Source organism: Elephantulus edwardii, unplaced genomic scaffold (genome assembly GCF_000299155.1).
Source record: "Elephantulus edwardii isolate Elephantulus edwardi_28Jun2011 unplaced genomic scaffold, EleEdw1.0 scaffold00202, whole genome shotgun sequence".
Classification (NCBI taxonomy): Eukaryota; Metazoa; Chordata; class Mammalia; order Macroscelidea; family Macroscelididae; genus Elephantulus; species Elephantulus edwardii.
This window is the reverse complement of record NW_006399952.1, coordinates 2,634,739-2,658,316: the sequence shown is the minus strand read 5'-3', so window position 1 is coordinate 2,658,316 and position 23,578 is coordinate 2,634,739. Positions and strand designations below refer to the sequence as shown.

Genomic DNA, 23,578 nt, shown 5'->3' with positions numbered 1-23,578 from the left:
CATTGTGTCAGCATAGTGTTGAGTACCAGATTAATGATACTTCCTTCCCCCCAAGGAGCTTAGATTTCAGTTGAGAAATATTTGTCAAAAACCTAGTTTTGTACCCAGTAGTAGACTAGACACAAAATAGTCCACATGAAGAATATATAGGACACTGTCTATGAGAGCTCTTAATCCGCTTGAAGAGTATTAGAGCATGGAACAGGAATACCTATGTGTGTGTAAGGTCAGTTATTTTACAAAAATGCATGCATTCCATGATTTCCCAGTAATTTTGAAAAGGTGTTAAGATGAAATATAAAAGGGCTTGTTTGCTTTTATGTAATGAGGAATTCTCAAGGTTTTAAGAATAAAAAAGGAGTTAGGGCTACCAAGCGAAAGACAGTTCAGTTCCACCAGGTGTTCCTTGGGGGAAAGATGGGCAGTCTTTTCTTGTGGGATTTATAGCTTTTTAAAGCTCTCTGGAGTTTCAGCTATGAGTCATTTCTGATTGACAGCACATAACAACAGGAAGGAATCTCCTTTTTATTTCAGTTCCAAGAAACTACGATCCTGCCTTGCATCCTTTTGAAGTTCCACGAGAATATGTGAGAGCTTTAAATGCTACCAAACTGGAACGGGTATTTGCCAAACCATTCCTTGCCTCCCTGGATGGTCACCGAGATGGAGTCAACTGCTTGGCAAAGCATCCCAAGAGCCTGGCTACTGTCCTTTCTGGGGCATGTGATGGAGAGGCAAGTGTCATTGCAAGTGTTTCCAGTGTGGTTTTTTGTGACTGTAGTTTTACTTTGATTTCAGTGTATCTGTATTGTTTTCTTTTTAATTCTCAAAACTAAATTCTACTTGAGATAGCAACAGAGTATTTGACAGATTGTATTTTCTACTTGTTGAAACATTTACCTATATGTATTACATCATTGCATTATTTTAATCCAAGAAATTTTGCTTTTAATGTCTAGAATGATTCTTAGTGTTTTCAATGTTCAGTTTCTTTTTTTCTTTTTTTGGACTGGAGTACTCTTTATTTATTTTTTTTTTCTTTTATTATCTTTGTGTGTGTACCGTCAAATCAGATCTGACTGGTACTGGAGGAGAGTGAATCTCCTTCTCCAGCAGAGCATCTGGTGGATTCGAACCACACACCTCTGGAATTGCAGTGCAGCTTCCTGCCACTAGGCCACCAGAGATCCCTTAGGACTGTAGTACTCTTGAACCTAAATATTTTATATTTACAATTCCCTGACGTTTCTTGGTATGCTTTTTCATCATAGGTTAGACTATGGAATTTGACTAAACGAACATGTACCCGTACAATACAAGCACATGAAGGATTTGTACGAGGAATATGTACTCGTTTTTGTGGAAGTTCTTTTTTTACTGTAAGTATAATGCTGTTAAGTCTTTGAACCTTTCCAACCTGTATAAGACTGAACTAATTGAGTAGATTCTCTACTGAGTTCATTTTTCTTCAAAGGCCCTTTAAGAACTTCACGATATGATGTAATTTATTAAATTCTGGAAAAATCCTAATTTTCTTTAATCTAGCCCTGTAATTACATTTTTAGTTACTTATTTTATTGAACTAATCTTTTATAGAACACAGAGAAATGAGATTAATGGGAGGTGAGGCCAGAAATGTGGCTTGGCTTGCTCTCAAGGGTTTTTAATGCTTCCAGCTCAGTTTGGTGGGATAAGAATCATTGAAGGTTTTTTTAACAAGTTAGTGACAATCTCAGTTGTATTTTGAGTTATTTGATTTTATAGGTGTGAATGTTCAGTTTGGAGGCTGTTTGAACAGTCTGGGTAGGCAGCATTATGCTGTTGCAATAAAGAGTAGAAACAAAGAAGTGCTGGAATTTAGATATGTTTTTGGAGATTCGGCAAGCTGAGTAAGGGATTCCTAGGAAGATGATTTCAGTTACAGAATAGAATCTCAGAAGCATCAACACGTTTAGAGGAGAGAGACTAGGCAGGATAAGATGTCATGAATTTTACTGTCCGTAGGCCACTGGGATGAGGCTGATGTCAGACATTTATCTTTCTGGAGCTCAGTGAGGTGAGAGCTGAACGTGGTGTCATCAATATGGGAGTTCTGTTGATTGACACCATGATGATACCCTTGTCACTGGAAGGAGGTGAGATAGGAAATACTTAGCTTTGGGGAGTATCTGCCTCTGGGAAGTGGGAACACTTTGGCAAAAAAGCTCATTAATAAGGATGGTGTCCCAGGAGAAAGGGATTATCATGTGATACAGGATGCTTAGGATGAAGTCTGAGAAAAGCATTTTATGAATATAGACGTGAAAAAAACAGGAAATTGAAGATCCTTTAATTATCTTTTAAAATTAATGCAGCAATTCTTTTATCCTTTGGACATTTTTACTATACTAGAAATTGCTAAAGATCCCAGAGAGCTTTAGTTTATGTGAATATGAATTATATATATTGATACTTATTATCATATTAGCAATTTAAACTAAAAACTTTTAAATCATTAAGTTAATCTTTAAAAGTAATAAACCCACTACATCATAGTGTATTTTTATAAAAGCTAAGTTTTAAAATGTAGTGTGAAAAATGGTTATTTTTTGGCAAACATTTCATGTCTGACTTAATCAACAACAGATAGAATATTGTGTCTGCAATTCATGGTTCTGTTACATCTATGAAAAGAATCCTCACACAGATGTGTAGTTTAAAAAAGGGAAAGGTATTTTCAAAGCTTTTAACAGATAATTATGACTATTCTTTGATATTGCACTGAAGTTGCTAAGATTTACTTTTAGAAATTACAGCTAACCTAAGTCTTTGAAACTGTATCAATGAAGTTTACTTATACTGTTACATTACAATTCTTCGATATGTCTTTTACTTGGAATATCTTTTAGTAGTACATGATTTTGTCACATCATGCATTTATCATCCAGAAAACATTAGTTAACTAAAGTATGCAGATCTTCTAAGTGTAAACATACCTTATTATATTGTATTGTACCTTGGAGTCAGAACCGACCCATAGCTGATCCTCCAGCAGGTTTTCAGTAGCAGTTAATCACCTGGGAGGAGATTGCCCATCCATCTCCTGTGGAGCAGCTGGTGGCCTCGTACTGCGGGCCTTCAGTATTGCAGCACAGCTTCTTGCCACTAGTCCACCAGAGCTCCCTCCTTATTATGTGTTGTTGTTATTAAGAGCTGTGGAGTTGTAGGCAACTCATAGCAACCCTATGAACGAAATACCTAAACATCTGTATAACTTTCATCCTTTCTCCAGGTTCATAGGGTTTCTGGAGGCACGCTATTTCAGACATGGATGCCACTCTTGCTTCCAAGCTTGTTTTAATCTGAGCGCTCCATCAAACACTATCCACCATGAGTAACCATTACCACCTTTGACACATCAGTGTCACAGTGTTCAGCTTCACAGCAACCATGAGTTACCTCTGTATAGCAAATGGACAGACCAGGGCTATATGACCTAGAAGAACGTTTAACCAAAAACATTTTAAACCAGGCCTGAGGGCCGCAGATTTGGCTAGGTAACATCACTCTCTGTCCACTAGGCCAACTTATTATGCTGTATTTGAAAAAAATTTTATGTTCTCACCACTGCCCCTATTAGAGACCTTGAAGTAATGAGAAGCTATCATTTTAGGTGGCCACAGCTATGATGGATACGGGGTTATTTTTTGCTTGAAAGCTAACCTTTTGTAATAGGCAACAGTTGCTTGTCTTTGAATCAATCCTTTCATCCCTTCATGTTGTAGAAAATCTGCCAGATACTCAAGTCTAAATTAACATAGTTTGTATGCTAAGCAGTGCCTTCATTTTTGCTATGGTGTCAACAGTTTTACTTTTTACCATCTGTGCAAATGTCAACACAGCCAAAGCAAATTTCTTTAATACAATTGAAAGCATTTTGACCTCATAGATCCTAGAAAGTCCTCTGGGTCCTCCAGGATTCAAATTGTTGTTTGAAAACTGTTGACATAGTTTTGTTTGGAGTTTTATGTCATGCAGAAGATGGCTTTATCTATTCATACATTATAAAATGGCTTCTGTCTAGGATTTTCAGTATACACTTATGTTTTTTTAGTTTAATTTTGAGGTTTTATATTTAGAACTTGTTTTCATATAAGACATCAAATGGCCTCAGAGTTTGTAAGTGCTAACCTGCTATCATTATGCCATTTAATTCTAAGTCATTTTCTTTTCTCCCTAATTTGGAATGTTGCCCTACTCATAATATGCATGGGGGGGCATATTTGTAATCCAAGTTTGTTCATTTTCTTCTTTTACTCTTATACTGTCTTGTTTTTTAACTTCATTTAATTTTTCACACATCTTTGCTAACGTGTTTTAAATATTGATAAGTGTAATACTCATAGGAGTATATATGTATTATGCATTGATAAATGTAATACTTATAGGAATTTATATGTATTATTTCTATAACTGTAATTGCATTGATATATAAATGATGTCAAATGTATAATGTATACTACTGTTCATCTTCATAATGAATATTTCTAGATTGGTGATGACAAAACTGTAAAACAATGGAAAATGGATGGACCAGGCTATGGAGAAGAGGAAGAGCCATTGCATACTATATTAGGAAAGGTACGTAGTCATTAATCTAATTACTTATTCTAATGCTCATTTACTTAAAATTACTTCATAATGATGTGATTTAAAAATACAAAAGAAATGAGAGTAACTTTAGGATGCAGTAGTCACTTGACTGCCTGTGGTGGTGTGGCAAAGATCATTTGCAGGTAAAGAATTTGCAGCAAAAACTTTGATGTTCATTATAAAGTAGTAGAATTTTATTTCTGTTATTAACTTGAAGATACAGTGAAATATTTCCTATTGCAAACCATAGGGGAAATTTATAAGGTCAGAGGTCAGAAAAAAATAATGCTTCAGATTTTGTCTGATTTATGTTTATCGTAGATCTTGCACAAAGATCTAAGAGAATTTCTTGTAAGGGTAATTTTAGACAATGAAGCAAGGTAATCATTCAATTAATTTACATTTCTTACTGATTTTGTGGATCGGATGATATGGTTTAGTTCACTATTATAATATTTGGTCTACCCGTGTTTTATAATGCATATATTTATTTAATATTAAACAAAAATTTACTAAAATTAGATCTAGTTGTCAAATATATGCATTTTTAAAAATCACTTTATTATTTCAGTGTGATTAGAATATACTAAGATTCTGCTTTTAGATTTCTGAAAGTTCTGAATGTTAAATGGACATAGCAGTTTGAGATATGACTATATGAGGAAGCAAATTCACAGATGGTAACTAATTGGTTAATAATTCCTAAAACCAATAGTGATTTCATTTTAAAATATCTTTTCCCAAGGAATTCTAAACATGTTTTTAAATATTTAGCCTAACCTCTATTTCTGTACTCTTGGGGACTAATTTTATTGCACAGTAGTTTGTAGGACTTGCCTGCATGAATAGAAAGTGAGTATAATTTTGCAGAATTTTAAGGAACTAAGGCTTTTAAAAAGCTTAAACTGAATCATAATTTAACCCACTGCTCTCAACTCAATTCGTACTTTATTGACCACATAGGACAGAGTAGGACTACCTCATCGAGCTGCCAAGACTGTGAATATTTATGAGTGAATTGCTGCATTTTTCTCCCAAAGACTCTCATTGGTTTTCTGAGGCTGTGACTGCCTGTCTTTCTCCAGTGGTGCTGCTTGTAGATTCGAACTACCACCAGAGAAGCCTGGATTTTGGAGAAATAATGCAACTGTATTTCCCGTTAACTTGGTTTGTGCAGCTGAACTTTAAACCAGTTCATTCCATTTCCACGCCTTGCTGAAAATTTGCCTTTGTACCCCAGTATACTGAATCAGAATCTTACATAATAAAAATGAATCACTTGGGAAGCATCTTAAATATATCTGGGATAGAAATGCAAGTTTGGAGTAAGGGCGGTGTTGAAATGACTTGATTTGAAACCTTGCTTTTCAAACTTTTTCTTTCTATATCATACAAAGGTAAACTTTAATCCAATTTATGAGTTATTTTTTCTGTTTGCATTATATGCATCCATACCCCTTGATTTTTTTTTGTTTGTTTCTAAATTTTTTTACATTTGTTACTATGTGTGGTTCAACTCTGCTGGCCTAGTCTGTAGGGGGTTGTTATGCTAACACAGTGGCGGCACTCGCTGCTTCAAATCCACCCGTGGTTGTGTGGGAGAAGGATGAGCAGTTTTTTCTTAGGCCGTTTACTGCCATGGACTCACACTAATGTCAGGAGTTCGTTCCAACCAACTGGATAGCAGTGAGATCCTGTTAACAGTACTTTATGGGTTAAATGGTTACCTAAACTTTAGAAAGGATTTCCATTTTATTAGTTGATTTCAAATCCCTTCATTATCTAGTGTTCATATCACTGTCATAAAATATTTTGAAATTTAAATATATCAAGTCAGAACCAACTCATAGCAGCCCCTCCAGCAGGTTTTCAGAGGCAGTAAACTGCACTGAAGGAGACTGCGCATCTTTCTCCTGAAAAAGTGGCTGGTGGATTCAAACTTTGTACCTTTGGGTTGGTGGTGCAGTTCCCTACCTACCATTAAGCTACCAGAGTTCCCTCTATCCCATATTATCATTTTTTATTCTTAGAGTATGTGTTGAAAAAAAAATCACTTCATATATTAAATACTGTTTCCCCTTTGAAGTAAAGACTTCAAAAAATTTACTTTGTGAGCAGCAGTTGTCTTAAAGTGTTTATGAATGCTCTGAAAATGTTACTCTGCAGATAGGCAGTAGTAATGAACAGGCTCATCTGTATAACAACCTCTTTACTTTTTAAGACAGTGTATACTGGAATTGATCATCATTGGAAAGAAGCTATTTTTGCCACATGTGGACAGCAAGTGGACATTTGGGATGAACAACGAACCAGTCCTATATGTTCAATGACCTGGGGATTCGACAGTATAAGTAGTGTTAAATTTAACCCAATTGAGGTACTGCTTCTTTTTAAAATATATTCCGCTTACTGTTTACTTAGAAGTACTTAATATTGTCAACTTGTGGCTTTGTCTAGAAAACTTCTGAGTGTAATTCGAGACTCTTCTGTTATTGACATTTTTGCTAGGCTCTGGATTGTAGCTGGCTTCTAACCCTCAGTGAGATGAATTGACATAGTGACTAACAGTGGTCTCCAGCACACGGAGATCAGGAGGATGGTGCAGGCGAAGGCAAGGCTTGGGTGGTGCTGGCCCAGAGGTCAAGGTTCATGGTAGTGCTGGCGAGGAGGGCAAGGTTCACTGTGGTGATGGTGCAGAGGCAAGGTTCACGGTGGTCGCTGTGAGTTGTAGTTAACTCGATGGCACCTAACAAACAACATGGTACCTTTGGTCTGATTTTAACTTACTTACCCACTTTTCTGTCCCTCATTTAAGTGTTAAGCATGTTGAAGGGGAGGTGTACGCATGTGCTCAAGGAGTATACTGCAGGGAGGTCCTGTGCTGTGTATCTTTTGTACTGTTTCGTGCCTTCAACACTCTTCTTTCACAGTAACCCTGTTTGAAATCAGAGAAAGAGCACTGAGCATTTTTCCCCCGTAGAAGAAGACCTCTAATGCTTCATAGTACTGTGCATGATTATTTTGTACTACATGATAATAATTATTGTTGCATGTTTCTTTGCTCAGAAGTCTGAATTGTGATTCTTAGCTCCTCCTAGGCCTAAGGGAAGAGTTTGAGATTAACCGCTATTTTGTTACCTATTCAGTTCTGGTGTGTCAGAGGCAGTGTAATTGGCACATGATAGAGCAGGGTTTAGGGCTGTTGCACATAGGGTCGCTATGAGTCGCAAATCACTTGACGGCACATAACAACAACAACATTCATTTCTGAGTTTAGAAATGGAAGCTACCCTCCTGAAAGCTAAGCTGGCCTTTGAACTCCAAAATTTGTCTTAAACGGTTTATTAATATTTACCAATAAGTAAATTCAGTGACAAGAATACAAAGAGATACATTGTCAGATAGCAATGAAAAGAGCTTACTGCTTGGATAAGTTGATGTAAAATTTTGTTAAAATACTATAGTGTTAGATGGTACCCTATAAGATCAGAGGGTATCAAAGAGAAAATTTTTTTTAACATTTTATTTTAATAATTTTAATGAACATTTACAGAGATTGTGGATTTCCATTCATTCATTGTTGTGCTTTTCTCCCTGCCCAGCCCCACACCCCTCCCACCGCCCCAAGTACACTCCACTATGCAACCTTAATTCTGGACTCTTGTGATAACTATAATACCCTATCATATATCACTTTTAAATTATTCTCTCCCTCATCTGTTTCAATGCAGTATACATAATGTATCCAGTTTTTCTCAGTCTTACCCCAACCCTGATATCAGTCCTATTCTGCAACAGTGGCACCATGCAGAATTTGTCCTTTTGTGACTGAGATATTCTGCTCAGCATGATGTCCTCCAGGGTCACCCATTTTGAATAATATTGTATGAGTTTCTTGGTTTTTTGATGCAGCATAGTATTCCATTGTGTGAATATACAACAGCTTCTCTATCCATTCGTTTGTTGATGGGCACCTGGGTTGTTTCCAACTCCTTGTTATTGTGAACAAAGCTGCAGTAAACATGGGTGTGCAGATACCTGCTTGGATGTCAGTTATGGTCTTTTGGGGTATATTCCCAGTAGTGGAATTGCTGGGTCAAATGGTATCTCTATTTGCAACTTTTTGAGAAAGTGCCATACCGCCTTCCACAGTGGTTGCACCATTTTACACTCCCACCAACAGTGAATAAGGGTTCCAGTCTCTCCACAACCTCGCCAGCATTTGTTGCTTGCTGTTCTGTTAAATTTTGCTATTCTGACTGGGGTGAGATGATATCATAGTTGTTTTGATTTGCATCTCTCTGAGAGCTAGGGATTTTGAACATTTCTTCATGTGCTTGTTGGCCATCTGAATGTCGTCTTTGGTGATCCTGTGCCCATTTTCCAATTGGATTATTTACCTTTATGATGTTGTGGTGCTCAAGTATTTTATAAATTCTAGATATAAGTCCCTTATCTGACATGTCATTCCCAAATACTTTTTCCCAGTCTGTGGCTTCCCTTATTACCCTGTTGGAGAAGTTTTTGGATGTGGAGAATATCTTGATAATAGTGTTACACTCTCTGAAGCCAAAATAGGTTAAGTCAGTATAGCAAAGTATGAGAATTGTGTGAGGTATGGAAAACTAAGGAATTGTATGATGTAAAGAAACCTTCAGTGTCTTGTGATATGAGTCTGGAATAGAGATGCTGCTGAGAAGTCAAAGGATGTCCTCCTACTCCGAGTTCACCTTACCTACACTCCTTGGAGAGGGTACAGGTCTGGCGCGGAGGCTGGCAAACTGTGGGTCAGGAACTAAATCTGGCTTGCTGCCTGTCCTCACAACTAAAGTTCCTAGCACACAGCTGTGCTTGCTTATTTATTGTCTGGAGCTTTTCAAGTGTTACAGTGACAGAGTCAAGCACTGGAGAAAGTCCACATGAGCTACAAAACCTAAAATATTTACTGGATGGCCCTTGACAAAATATCCATTTCTATGATGTTTTCTTCACTCCAACTCTTTTTCCAACTTTTCTTTTGGTTGTAAAAATGAGGTATTACATAGACAAGTCAGTTTTGCATAATTGCTGAGGTTATACTGAGCAGAGATAGGCTATAAACAAAGGCAATTATAGTCATGGTTTATGTCCTGTGCAAAGCTGAAATTGTATTTCCTGCATTATGCGTTTGTACTGACCTTGCACAAGTCACAGTTTTCCCCCTATATTCTTTATTTTTAAGTGAGATTAATTATACCTCTCAGTGTACTTCTTGGGTTTGCTCTGAAGGTAAAATGCGATAATGTATGTGAACATTGAAGTGCTATACAAATTCAAGGTTGCAGTGTTATGAAAGAAAAAATAATGGACAAATAGTGATTTCTACTTCTCTGAGGAACAAAAAAAGATGGCTTGCTTCTCTTTTGGTGAGCACTTGTGTCAGAGGTGCTGATGTCCAATTCCAGAATCATAATTTGTGATGGCCCAGTAACCATGTTGTTCAGACTTGACAGTGTACCAAGCTATTTGTACAGCTGTGTTTTTTCATTAACCCTATGAACTCACTGGTGCAAACAAATGGTACGTATTCTCTTATCGTATATTAAACATAATGGAAAGGGCATGTTCCTGTGAACAAACAGAGTGTATTTGTATCCTCTGATCATTAATAATTAATTTTCTGTTAAAATATTGAAGCCCAGAATTCTGGTGAAGCCAGACGTTTATGCTGAGCATTACCACATTATAGTATGAAAATCTGCTTTTAGTCTGGGTGGAATTTTTGTCTTTTTTTTTTTTTTTAAGACCTGAAACCTGGTCATACTGTTAGTTGACATAAGGAGTAGCCCATCACAGTCACTAACTCAAAGGCCTCTAACCATGATTTAAGAAGATGGGTTTGGGCAAGGCCTCACGAGAGATCATGAGGTAGCATTGGTTCTGCGATGCTTTATTTCATTTATGGACAAACCGCATAGTGAGCAAGGCATGCCTTGGGCAGATCTGCTGCAGAGGATCTCCTTAAAATATTACAGGGCAGAGTTATTATTTGAAGGACTAAGAAATGCTGGGCTCATGCCATGATACTGTCTTTGTGCATGCAACGGCTAGACAATAAATAAGGAAGAGTGAAGAATTGATGACTTTAAGTTACGGTGTTGGTGAGGAATATTTCATATACCATAAACTGCCAGTAAAACAAAGCAATCTGCCTTGAGAGAAGTGCAGCCAGAATGGTCCTTAAGAAAGAGGATGTGAGACCTCTTTTCATGTATTTCAGATGCATTAGAAGGACATCATACTCAGTAAAGCAGAAGTAATAAAGACCCTCAGTGAGATCAGTTGGCCTATGCTTTTGTTTGAGCAGTGGGCTCAAACAAAGCAACAGTTGTGAGGTTGACACAGGACTGGGAGGTGTTTTGTTCTGTCTTGTGTAGGGTGTCTGAGTCAGAGCTGGTTCGATGCCACTTTGTTTCTCTTACAATTGTACCTGTGAAAGGAACAGAAGCAACATAAGAGTGACCAAGTCTGACTTCTTCCTGCTTCCCTAAGGGAAACTTTCCATATCAGTAATACCGCTTGTGGTGGTGGTGGTGGTATGCATCCTCGAGAAGGATCCAACCCATATCTGACCCTCCAGCAGGTTTTCAGAGAAAGTTAATTGCAAGGAAGGAGATTGCTTGTCCTTCTCCGATGGAGCAGCTGCTGGATTAAAATCACTCGTCTTCAGGATTGCAGTGTAGCTTCTTGCCACTAGGCCACCAGAGCTTTTAATACCCATATTACCATAAATAATACATATTGTCCCACATGCTACTGCACCTGTTTCTACTAATCATTGGGTCTGGTGTTCATTGCAACTTGACTCACAGACTTTACTCACAGTTTGCGATTTTTTAGGGAAATAGGTTGAAGAGGGAGGTAGGCAAAGAATATCGCAACAGTGCAGTCCAGGTTTTAGTGCAGCCAAGCTAGGTTAACAAGGCACAGTTCCTCAGTTCGTGACAGTTCAGGCTTAGCTCAGCCGCACAAATGCAAGAAGCCTCTGGTTTGCTCAATCCTGCAAACTTTTATCTCTGAGTAGTTTTTCAAGTCAGCCTTTCCTTTAATAATCCAGCAAGCAAAACCTCTAACTGTGGTCTTTATCTCCAGGGTTCCTCTGCTTACACCTTCTCTCCACCGAAATCACCATCTTTTCTCACAGTGTGGAAAGTACTTTGTTATATTGATCCCACAACTGTTGATTTGCAAGACCTGTGTCCACAGTTAAGGTAGCTAAAGACCATTAACCACCACCACAACCCCCCCCCCCCCCCCAACACCCCCCCCCCCCGCCCCAACAGGGACTTCCACAATGACTAGAAAAGCCAATTTTCAAGGATTCTTGATACTCCAGTACCCATATTCAAATGGGGTTTTGATGGTTTTGGTTTTGGTTTGAATCTTAACATTTAAAATTAGAAGTGGTTTTGGACATAGCCAAGAGTTGTACCAGGAACCGTTCCTGAGGAGGAAGAGTGCTACAAAGGATGTGGTTCAGGGTTCTTCAGTGGGAAGTAAAGGGTTTACTTCCATGGAATACTCGCCAGAGATTTTCCAAGTATTTTGCACATTTATAAATGACATAACATATTTGAAATGATTGGATAAATGGTAAATCTGTTACTTATAAAAGTGATAAAAAGTCTGAGGAATTAATGTACATTCTGTTTTATACCATCATTCATATACATTGTATTTCACATAATTTATTACTATTGATAATGCCTTACTATTGATCTGTACCTTCCTATTGATGTATCCCTTTTATCAGTCCATCTTTTCAAGTCCCCACTGAGTCTTCCCTATTCCTTCACCCCCTCCATCCTTCCACCCTTTGCTGTCTGGTGATTTCTCTCCCCCTTTTCTGAGTCCTTTCTCCTTTTTCTCCTTCCTCTTTATCTGCATCTTTCCCATTGAGAATACTAACTTGTGAATGAGAATGCCTATTCTGCCTAGGTAGCAGTAAAATAGGCGTACTCTTTCATACTGGTAGTCTTTACATAACAGTTATTCTTAAATTATCAGAAACCAAAAAAAAGTACATCCTTAGATTTAATAATGCCACTCTTGACTTGTATCCGATGGAGCAGCTGCTGGATGAAGAGTTCAATGTATAAAAATATTTATTGACGGGTTATTTATGATTTTGAAAAATGAGGAACATAAGTATTCAATTATAAACCAGAACATTGTTTCTGTACACTACCATCAGAGGCATGTGAAATACAAAAGTAGAGATTTAACAATAGAAGTACCTAAAGTGCTAAAATTATGTGTCATTTATTACCTCTTTGAGTTTAATTTCACTGGTATAACTTTGTGTTTTAACAGAAACGTGAATAGTGGGTAAGTAGGCTGTGCTCTAAATGGCTTTTAATTGGTAATTCTTATTTCTTTTCAGACATTTCTCTTAGGAAGTTGTGCTTCTGATAGGAATATAGTATTATATGATATGAGGCAAGCTACTCCTCTGAAAAAGGTAAGTCTCCATTTTGTCTTCTGCTTTATGGAGTAGTAAATGAGAGCGGCTGAAAATCGGAAACACATGACTATTCAGAATGAAATCTGTTTTGGAGGGAAGAAGCCAGGGTCATGGCAGTCATTCTGTGAGCTCCTGTTGGCTTTTAAGGCCTTCTCTAATGGCAGTAAGTAAGGAGCTGTGCTGCAGACCCACGTCCACAGGCCACTCTGTGGGTGAAGGATGAGTAGGTCCCATGCGATGTACTCCTGCTGGAGGGTCAGCTGGGGTTGGTTCTGACTCAGCAGCAGACGGCATCTAGATCGTCTATGCTCATGTATTCCTTGTACCTTTCATGGTAAAAATCTTAAAAATTTTAGAAATCTGTTTAAGAAATTGTGGTTCTATGATTACTGCTTATGGAATTGAAAGTTCTTAAGTGAAAAATACTGGGTCACTTTACCTAGCAGTATCGTAATACTTCAAATCCTTGTGATTATAGTATGACACACACTGTTTTATTCCAGAAACCTTTATAATTGCATAATCAATTTTATTTGTGTGATTATACATTGATGGGTACTCACTTGACATATTGTTTAGACAAGTGCTATTCTGTCCAAGGTGACAGATTTCCCAACAGTTGTTAGATTGTTCCAGGGCTTAGATCTGTCAAAGCCAATGCAACTTGTGATGTGATAGAAAGGTTCTGTATTAAATTTGCTACAACAGGTTTTCCCCCCATTTCATTTCCCGTCTCAAATCGTATTAGTTTTTCATGCAGTCATTTATGGTGATAATAGACTTGAAGCAAGTAGTTTGATTTCTCTTTCTCCAGTAAAATGGTCATATTAATAATTATCTCACAGCTCATAGTGGGAGTAAAACATGATACAGTCAATCTTCATTAATCAAGGACTTGCCTAGTCACTAAAGTTTATATAAAACTCCTAAATTGATACTCAAATGTTTCCACAGTTGCTTGTGTACATAGATTAAGCAGTGAAAAATTTGAATCAGCCAACACTTTCCTGGCTCAGGTTGAGGAAATGATCCCAAGTGTGCTGAAGTGCTTGCTGTCTAGTGTTCCTAAGCTCAAGAGGGCTATGATGTGTTTAATGGAGAAAATGTGTTTTAAATAAGCTTTCTTCAGGTATCTTTAAATAGAGATGCATGAAATCAACATATATATTAGATCAGCTTTTAAAATGGGATGAGAGATTTTCAGGAACCCAACTTACTTCACGTAAGAGCAATAGTTCAGTGTTTACTAATTCAGTTTGGGGGCAACTTTATAGAATGTAACTACTCCGAGTAATTTCTTAGCCTGTACTTAACAGCATTTAGGAGAGAGCCAATGTGAAATCCTTGTTTAAGAAATTGATTCTCTCTGCCTTTCCTGGTCTCAGTTTTCAGTCAGTCATTATTCCTTTACTTTTGGGTTAAAGAAAAGTACTGCATCTTGACTTTCAGGGCCCTCCAAAATACAGTCTCACTTTGCAGTCTATTTGTTCAGGGCGTAAGACAACATTTAATTGTCACAGGCAGGAATCTTGGTACATATAGATTATTATACATTACTATTTATGTTCCCTATTCTGTCTGCTACTTTCAGTGTTTCTCTTCCTTATTAAATTCTATAGTTATATCCACCAGATGCTCTGCTGAAGAAGGAGGAACAGTCGCCTCCTGTACCAGTCAGATCCAATTTGACGGTACACGCATAAAAAAAAAAATTCTATAGTTATGAGAAACAAGATGTTCTGAAAAGTGCAAGGGCAATTTTAAAGGTTGCTCCGGCTTTGGGGAGCTCTGATTGATTTAGTGGTAAAGAGTTGTGCTATCAGTTCAAAGGCAAGCAGTTTGAATCCACCAGCTGCTCCACAGGAAAAAGATGGGCAGTCTCCTCCCATGCAGGTTATACTTTCTGAAAACTCACTGTAGGGTCAACTGTGGTTCCTACTTGATGGCACATACAACATCATTTGTTTTTAAGTAGGAAGGTACCTGAGAGATTAAACATCCCACAGTGAACAGTTGCACAGAAAAATTCTTATCCAAAGTACTCCAGTAGTACAGTACTCCTGCTGAGAAATACTTATATCCTGCTCTTTTCCAGGTCAGCTCAGATCAAGGTTTACCTTTTGAAGCTTTTCTTCTCCACTGTAGCCCTAAGTCATGTCATTACTCTTGCCCCTAATTTTAAAGTTAATTGTTTATTATTTTACTATATGTGTTTCTTATGCATGTCTCAGTTTTCTGACTAAACTGTAAGTTATTTGAATTCATGGGGCTATGTATTAAACATTTCTCTGTCTTTCTGTATTTAGCACCTTGCCTGTGGTAAGAAACAGTTGTTGGTTCTAACGATTGTTTGGATTGTTGAGGTTTTTTCCAGTTTCTTTTCTCCTTTACCAGACTGTTGTGTACATAATGTTTACTAAATATTTGCTTTAAATCCATGAAAAAGAAAGTATGAGAGTTAGCCATTTTAGAATTACATCATTTCATAGTAAGATGCCCTAACCAAAAAATTGGCAGTTTGAACCCACTAGTTGCTGTGAGAGAGAAAAATAAGGTAGTTTCCCATTAAGGTTCATAACCTTGGAAACCACTGTAGTGTCACATTGAGGTCTAATCATCTCAGTCCAGTGATAGTGAATTTGTTTTGTTGTTTGTTTCATTTTGTTTTATGGTAATAAATTAGTGTGTTTCCTTTCTAGGTTATCTTAGATATGAGAACTAATACAATCTGTTGGAACCCTATGGAAGCATTTGTTTTTACTGCAGCAAATGAAGATTACAAGTAAGTGTGCCTTTTAAAACCATGTTTTTATCAGGAATGGCTCAATTTGTACATGTCTTACTAATGAAAGACTAATGTCTTACTAAATTTAACTCGGTCTCATACCATGTTTAAGAAACTATATGGTAACATTTGTTAAAAAAATGTTTTCAAGTTGTGTGAGTGCCTTTTAACCAGTTACTCTCAGCTTTGAGAATACCAGAGTTATGGACCACATCTCTTGCCTGTTTTTGTAAATAAAGTTTTATTGAAATATGGCTGCACCTGTGTATGTGTTGAGTATGACTGTTTCTGTGGTGCAGAGACAAAGTTGAGTAGTTCCAACAATCAGGTAAACTCTCTGGGTCATACTTTCATTTCTAAGATAGAGTTGGAATAAATGATTCAAAAAAAAGTTCTGTGACTGAAAACTTCGTTTATTTAAACACTTTCCTTCCAAATGAATAGGTCTACTTATATTTTTGATAACCCCTTTTCCCCATGTAGCAAGAAAACAGAATTTGCTTGGAAAAAACAAAACAAAACAAAACCCTTGGCTAAAAGCCACTCCTCAACAGGGAATATAAAGCTGTCATCTGCTCAGAAATTTAACTTCAGAAACCAGTGTGACCTTGGATAATAAATTTGTATTTTGCTTAGACTTTTGTGGCAGTTGGGATCATTAGCCTCAGTGACTTTTGGTATTAAAAAGTGCTCTTCATGAAATTTTGAAGGCTTTGTTCATTTTGTTTTGGAGTAATTTTAGATTTGTTGAAAAGTTGCAAGAATGTAATGTTACTTTAATGCTAACATTTTAGAAAACAGTGCAGTTAACAAAATGACAAAATTAACATTGTTTTAATAATGTTAAAATCGTTCAGATTCTATTCTATTTCTAGTTTTCTACTAATATTCTTTATTGTTCAGAGTCTGGTTTAGGATCCCACATTGCATTTGTCTCTGATCTGCTCAAACTGTAACTGTTTTTCATTCTTTCCATGTCTTTTAGAACCTTGTTACTTTTGAAGAGGATTATATTTTATAGTGTCCTTAATTTGGGTTTAACATTGAATTCCTCATGATTATGCTGAGTTTTTGTTTTTTGTTTTGTTTTTGTTTTTGTTTTTGCAAGAAATGTAGCCTTCTTATTAGAAACATTGTTAGTATGTTGTAATAATGAACACTGTTGTAATAATTGAACACTGTCTGCTAGGTTTCCCCACTTAACATGATGTCTGATAGGATCCTCCACTGTAAAGTTACTTTTCCCTTCACCATTAATATATGCCTTTGAAAAGATACTTTAAAATATTGTTGATGCCTCACTTCTCCTCAAATTTTTCTCTCTAATTCTGTATCTTGAAGTATTTTGATACTAGAAAGTGAGTCTTACTAAAGCTGTATTACTGTTGTGTTTTATCCATGTTTATTTGTCTGAAGCTTTATTCTTGTGGCTGCGGATTAGGAATTTTTAAATTCTGAAATTTTTATATTTTACCATTGTGCGCAAGTATAATTTAATATGATGGTAAGGTATTGTACTGCCTACCCAAAGACAGGCAGTTCAAATCCCCCACAGGGTTGTACACTGTGAGAAAGAAGGACTGTCTCCTCCTGTGTGATCTTCAGCCTCTGAAAGCCTGCTCGTCCGTCAGCTATGAGTTGGTTCTGACTCGATGGCATGGAACAAAACCACGCTCTAAAAATGTCCCTCCTACTTCTGTATCACTGATTGGAGTATAAATTAGGACAGCTTTGTTGGGCAATAATTTGGCAAATCAAATTAAACCTTAAATATGCTCATGTGTTTAAGCTTAATATTCCTCCTACAAGTAATACTTTGTAGCTGTCTGCGTTTAGTTCAATCTGTCTTTTTCCGTTAAAGATTTAATTCCAAAAATGTATGTGTTGAGATTTTATTTACACATTATTTGTCATAGGTAAAATAAAGGAATAATTGGAAACTCTTTAAAAAGAAATTAAATCCTTTTCATTCATACATCAATATGGAACTATTAAAATCTTTTTTAAAGTATTCTGTGACCTGGGTAAATGTTTTGTGCCATTAAGTTGAGGAACCAGCTCATAGCTGTCCCTCTAGCTGATTTTCAGAGGCTTAGTTGCATAGGAGGAGCTTGCCTATCTTTCTTTACCCCGTGGAGCGGCTGGTGGATTTGAACTGCCTGCCTTTGTGTTGGCAGCACAACTCCTTACCACTCGGCCACCAGAGCTGCTGAGTATTCAGTAGCATGGGAGAAAAGGATAGAAATAATTACACCCACTGAATGTCTCTCTTTCTGTAAATAATTTGCAGCTTATATACTTTTGATATGCGTGCCCTTGACTCTCCTGTAATGGTCCACATGGATCATGTGTCAGCAGTGCTTGATGTGGATTACTCGCCCACTGGGAAGGAATTTGTGTCTGCGAGTTTTGATAAATCTATTAGAATCTTTCCTGTGGACAAAAGCCGAAGCAGGTACGTGCCTATCAGTACACACTTTCTTTTGCTTTACCTTTTCCTTTTTCCTTCATCATCATTTATCTTTTTGGAGAAATACTGATGCCCAGTTCTGGTCACTTTGAGAACTGATACCACTACATCAGTGGACAGAGCGTCAGAATACTAGGCATCTTTCATCGAACAGGATGTTAACGCTATTTGCTTCCTAAAAAATTTGTTCTGGAGTTACTTCACTTGGCTGAACCATGTGCCAGCCTTGTGTTCTAGTACTTTACGCAAGATCCTTAAACAGTGTCTCTTCTTGAGAGTCAAGCAGCTAACTCATCTTTATTTGTAATGACTGTTACTTTGTAATGATTATTGATGCCTGTTTGAATTTCCTAACATTTAAACACATATCTACATTGCTTAGAGTATAAGAGCCTCTTAAGGATTAGAGACAGTAAGACATGAATCTTGGAAAAACACAACATTGAGAAGAAAACTGCATTTTGTCTCATCTCGTCTTCATTTCATTGGGTTGAGGTCTTTTCTAACCATTCCCTCTTTTTAAAATTTCTTGGAGTATATCGCAACTCCAGACGATCTAAATATATATAGAAACAGCATGAAAGACTAGTTTTTTGAGTGTACTTGTAAAAATTTAGAGTCTTTTTCAGGTAGGGGTATTTTGATTGGGTCATCGTGTATGGGTTATATTTTACTGAATGCAGTGTTGCACTTCTTCACTTTTCCTGATGGATCTGCATTTGGAATCCTTTCATCCAGGTGTGGAAATTATATTTCTCCAGTTGTCTCATCTTTTTCTGACCTTGTCTTTTATTGGCTTTTTAGTGCTGTTCTTAACACTTCCCAATATAGTATCTTCAGTGAATACACTTAGCATATTTCACAGCCTTTCCAAACAGGTATGCTATTTGACGTCTCCATTTAGTAAATGATTCTTAGCTCACCCAGCACTTGTGGAGTGCTCCACTTCTTTTCACACATCAATCATCAGCTTTCACATCAGTTAATTAAACCTTTTCAACAATTTGACCAAAAAAAAAAAGTAAGTAAGACCAGTGCATCAGGATACCACCTTTGAAGGCTATTAAATTTGTTTTATTTTAGTAAAATGAAAATAAAAGTGAAGTTGCTGACCTGAATTGTTATGGGTAGTGTTTAATAGGAACAGTCCATCTCTAATTGCAGAGTTAATCCAGCCTTGTTGTTGTTTAGTGCTAGTGAGTGAGTTTTGATTCACAGCATCCCCTTGTGACAGAGCTCTTAGCTTTATGAAAGTAGCACCACCTCTTCCTGTTGAGCTGCTGGGAGGGTCATAGCCACAGTCCTTCAGTTAGCCAAGCTCTTATGCATTGCACCAGCACAGCTCCCTATTCCAGGTTTAACACACTGTGTTTTGCTTGCTTTATATATCTTTACTTACTTTGTGAACACTTTTTTGTCCATATGATTTGGTTTGTGTTTCTCAAAGGGACTGCAATTACCTGGGGAATGAATTTTTGTTGTTGTTGTTCCTTAGTATTTAATATATAGAGTATAATTAGTTGGGCTCAATAAAGTTACGTTACAATAAATTTAGATTTCCCTTTTACATTCTCTTAGGACCCAAAAGTGGTATCATGATCATTGACAAGCCATAGTTAATTATAGAAATCCATACCAAAATTAAAGTTCTTAACTTCATTCCACTTCATTAGGGAAGTATATCACACAAAGCGAATGCAACATGTTATCTGTGTAAAATGGACGTCTGACACCAAGTATATTATGTGTGGATCTGATGAGATGAACATTCGTTTGTGGAAAGCTAATGCTTCAGAAAAACTGGGCGTGGTAAGAAACCTCATCTTTCTTTGTCTTAAAGCTGCTTTCCAAGTTTATTGGTTATTTTTTGCGTGAATTTGTTTGAAGTACTTCAGGTATTTTGATCAAATTGGCATAGCTGTGATAAAAAATATAAATAAACAACTAAATAAATAACAAGAATAAAGAATAAAAAGACAAGGTTGTACTCAGATTTTTCCCCAATGTTAACAGCACATTCAGTGTGCCAGTGTTAGTATTTGAACTTTCTTAATTGTTTATGCTTTCCTTGAAGGAGGGAGAAAAGATGTAGGGACATATTTCTTCTGCTAGAGGAATAGTAATCAGATAGATCAAAGCTGCAAGTTCCTCTGTGAAATCTGTTTCAGACGCAGGGAACCCTTTTTTAAAATGATTCAAAGACCTTCAGAGTTTTAAGAGATTTAATAAAAGTATAGCTGATAACATCATTGATTCGTTATTCTAAATATTGGCTCATGGTAGATATTTTTGTTCTTGATGTTTTTCTAAATGCCCCATGTTTTCTAGATGAAACATACAGATTTTTTTCTAACAGAAACGGATATTTGAAAAGGGGGGTTAAAAAAAGAAAAAGGGGGTTACCTGTGAGTAACCTGTGAGTTACTGAAGATATCGTGAACAGTAATAAAAGAGTTATTTAAATTCCTTGATTAGAAGGTTTTGCACTTTATAATAAGCTTAAAATTCATTCCTAAATGTTTTTCCAATTTTATCGTATTATATGTCAAAGGCCAATTATCAAAGAAATGATCTTTTCTTTTTGAATCTTTTAAAAAAGAAATTCTTTGAATGACTGACTTAGCTTCATTATCCTTTATGTAGAGCTTAGAAGTCAGACTTGATGACCACATTGTTCTAGTCCCTAGGCACTGCTGGTTTTCACTCGGTGGCATCAATCTAAATTGTTAACACAGTGCCTAAGAGGAAATCCAGTACTTGCAAAGCTGTAGTCGTTAATACAGATTTGTGAAGAGCTTTTGCCTTGGCAGTTTGGATTGCATGTTGCAAAGGTTTAATTTTTAGGGGAAAAGGTGTTCTTTCTTTTTTACACTAAAGCAAAACAAAGAACATGCCATTCACTAAGATGCCAAAATGTGGGTTTTTTGGTTTTTTTTTCAGCTTACAGCACGAGAAAAAGCAGCCACAGACTATAATCAGAAACTGAAGGAGAAATTTCAGCATCATCCTCAGATAAAACGCATAGCTCGTCACCGGCATCTACCAAAATCCATCTATAGTCAGATTCAGGAGCAGCGCATCATGAAGGAAGCACGGCGACGAAAGTATGTTTTGAGGCCTTTGACTGTGTTTATTTTCTTTGCTGTTGTTGCTTACTGTAGAGCTAGCTACAGCTTATGGCAACTCTTTGGGTGCAGTATTGTTTAATAAGGTTTCTAGACCTTTTAGAAGGTTGCCTCGCCTGTTTCTGCAGGGCCTCTGAGCAGGTTCGGTTCACTGGCTTTTTGACTAGTTATTGAATGCTGAACCCTTGGGATCACCCAAGGCCTTCTTTCCATCACAGCCTCCTTTTGTAACATCTCATCTCAGTGAGAGCAGGCAATAAACACTGCCTTTTAAGGGAGTATTTTATGTGTAACTGGACATTAGAGTGGTTTTTAAAATGTGGCTGGGATTTTTTTTTTTTTTTTTAGGGTAAGACTCTTTTTTGTTTTAAATGTTTTTATTTTATTAATACTTTAAAGAGAGTTGACAAAAACTTGGATTTCCATTCATTTGTTGTTGCACATTTTCCTTCCTACCCCCTCCCAGTTCGCTTCTCTATTTAAAAAGATTCTTTCATTATTGCACAATTTCCTCCATTCCCCCACTCCCCAGTCCACTTTACTATGCACCTCTTATTCTGGACTGTTGTCATGAAAATAATACCTAATTATATATTTCTTTTAAACAGTTCTTTTCCTCGTCTGTTTCAATGCATTGTTCATTATTTATGCTCTATTTTCTTAGTTTCTCCCCCAACCCCCATGTCAATTCTGTTTTGTAGCAGTGACATTATGTCCTGTGGCTGAGCTATTTCACTCAGCATCATGCCCTCCATGGTCACCCATTTTATATAACATTTTACAAGTTCCTTGTTTTTCAGTGCTGTATAATATTCCACCGTATGAATATACCACAGTTTCTCTATCCTTTTGTTTGTTGATGGGCACTTAGGTTGCTTCCATCTCTTTGCTATTGTGAATAATGCAGCAATAAACAAAGGTGTGCAAGGGCCTTTTCTTTTCCCCATAGAGGAAAGCAGTGATCATTGAAAAGCATAAGAACTTGAATTACTCCTTTTTTGAGACGGTTGAAAGGACCAACAGTGAAAAGAATTATATCAAAATAAGGGCTTGCTTTTCTGCTAAGACACTATTATAAACAGATAATGTTTATATTTCTCTTATAACAATAATTGTATGTTTTACAAGTTAAAGATTGCAAAGAACTCTTAGATAGAATTCTTAAAGTTTTTTCATTTTCCTATTTTACCATAGCTTTTGTGATCTGCCACCTTTATCTAAAGCAGAGCTTTCTCATACTCCCCACCATATTCCCTGTGGAATACTTTCCTCTTTGGAATCTGTAAACTACAAAGTGTACAGAAATTCTAAGAGAGCTTTTTTGAATTAGATTATTGATTATAAAAAGTAACCTATGTTGCTGGCTTTGAGAGAGCTGTTAAGTTTGAGTGATTTTAAAATAATGACTATAACAGGTCTTCAAACTTACAGTTGCTACTATATAAAGAGAAAGAAGTAATAAAAGTTAATGTCTACCTACTTTTTTATCTATTTTCTTTGGAAAAGTCTTTTAAAAAGTGGTTTTCGAGGGGGGAAATATGCTAACTTTTTTTTCAAACATCTTTTGGGCTCATGATTTCTCGTACACATACCTACATTTTTGTGTTTCTTTCTTTCTAGGGAAGTGAATCGTCGTAGACATAGCAAGCCTGGATCAGTGCCATTTGTGTCAGAGAAGAAGAAACACATTGTGGCCGTTGTGAAATAAAATTTGGTACTTCTATCAATCTTGATATAGAATTATCTGTTATATTTGTGAACTCTGTAAATGAAAGAACTGACCCCTCTTTAGTAGCACACATTCCAGTTACTGGTCTAGAACTTTCTTTGCATCATGTTGGCTGCCTTACATAATTATCCTTAAAGATGGCGCACTTGCTAAGACTTTTCAACATTTTATCCTTACTCTGCCTTATGTCATTTAAGAGTGCAGCATCTGCAAGCAAACTGGATTTTTTGCTGTTAGAAATTGCAGTTACATTTTTCTTTCTCAGTTATTGTGGTTGAAACTATGCATTCAAATTTAAACATATAAGACCACGCATTTCTTTGTTATCCTTATT

The 23,578-nt window shown here is 36.7% G+C and overlaps 1 protein-coding gene across 1 annotated transcript in view; it reads left to right on the top strand.

The window, feature by feature from the left end:
• The window catches only part of DCAF13 (DDB1 and CUL4 associated factor 13), a 28,599-nt gene extending 5,304 nt beyond the window's left edge, over positions 1 to 23,295 (top strand). Inside the window, exons 2-11 of the mRNA XM_006897154.1 lie at positions 535 to 734; positions 1,272 to 1,379; positions 4,531 to 4,620; positions 6,854 to 7,009; positions 13,055 to 13,132; positions 15,835 to 15,917; positions 18,211 to 18,375; positions 20,064 to 20,199; positions 21,331 to 21,494; positions 23,136 to 23,295. Coding sequence (XP_006897216.1) covers positions 535 to 734; positions 1,272 to 1,379; positions 4,531 to 4,620; positions 6,854 to 7,009; positions 13,055 to 13,132; positions 15,835 to 15,917; positions 18,211 to 18,375; positions 20,064 to 20,199; positions 21,331 to 21,494; positions 23,136 to 23,223 — 1,268 coding nt within the window. The 3' untranslated portion in view covers positions 23,224 to 23,295. The remainder of the gene's footprint in view (positions 1 to 534; positions 735 to 1,271; positions 1,380 to 4,530; positions 4,621 to 6,853; positions 7,010 to 13,054; positions 13,133 to 15,834; positions 15,918 to 18,210; positions 18,376 to 20,063; positions 20,200 to 21,330; positions 21,495 to 23,135) is intronic.
• Positions 23,296 to 23,578: the final 283 nt, after the last annotated feature.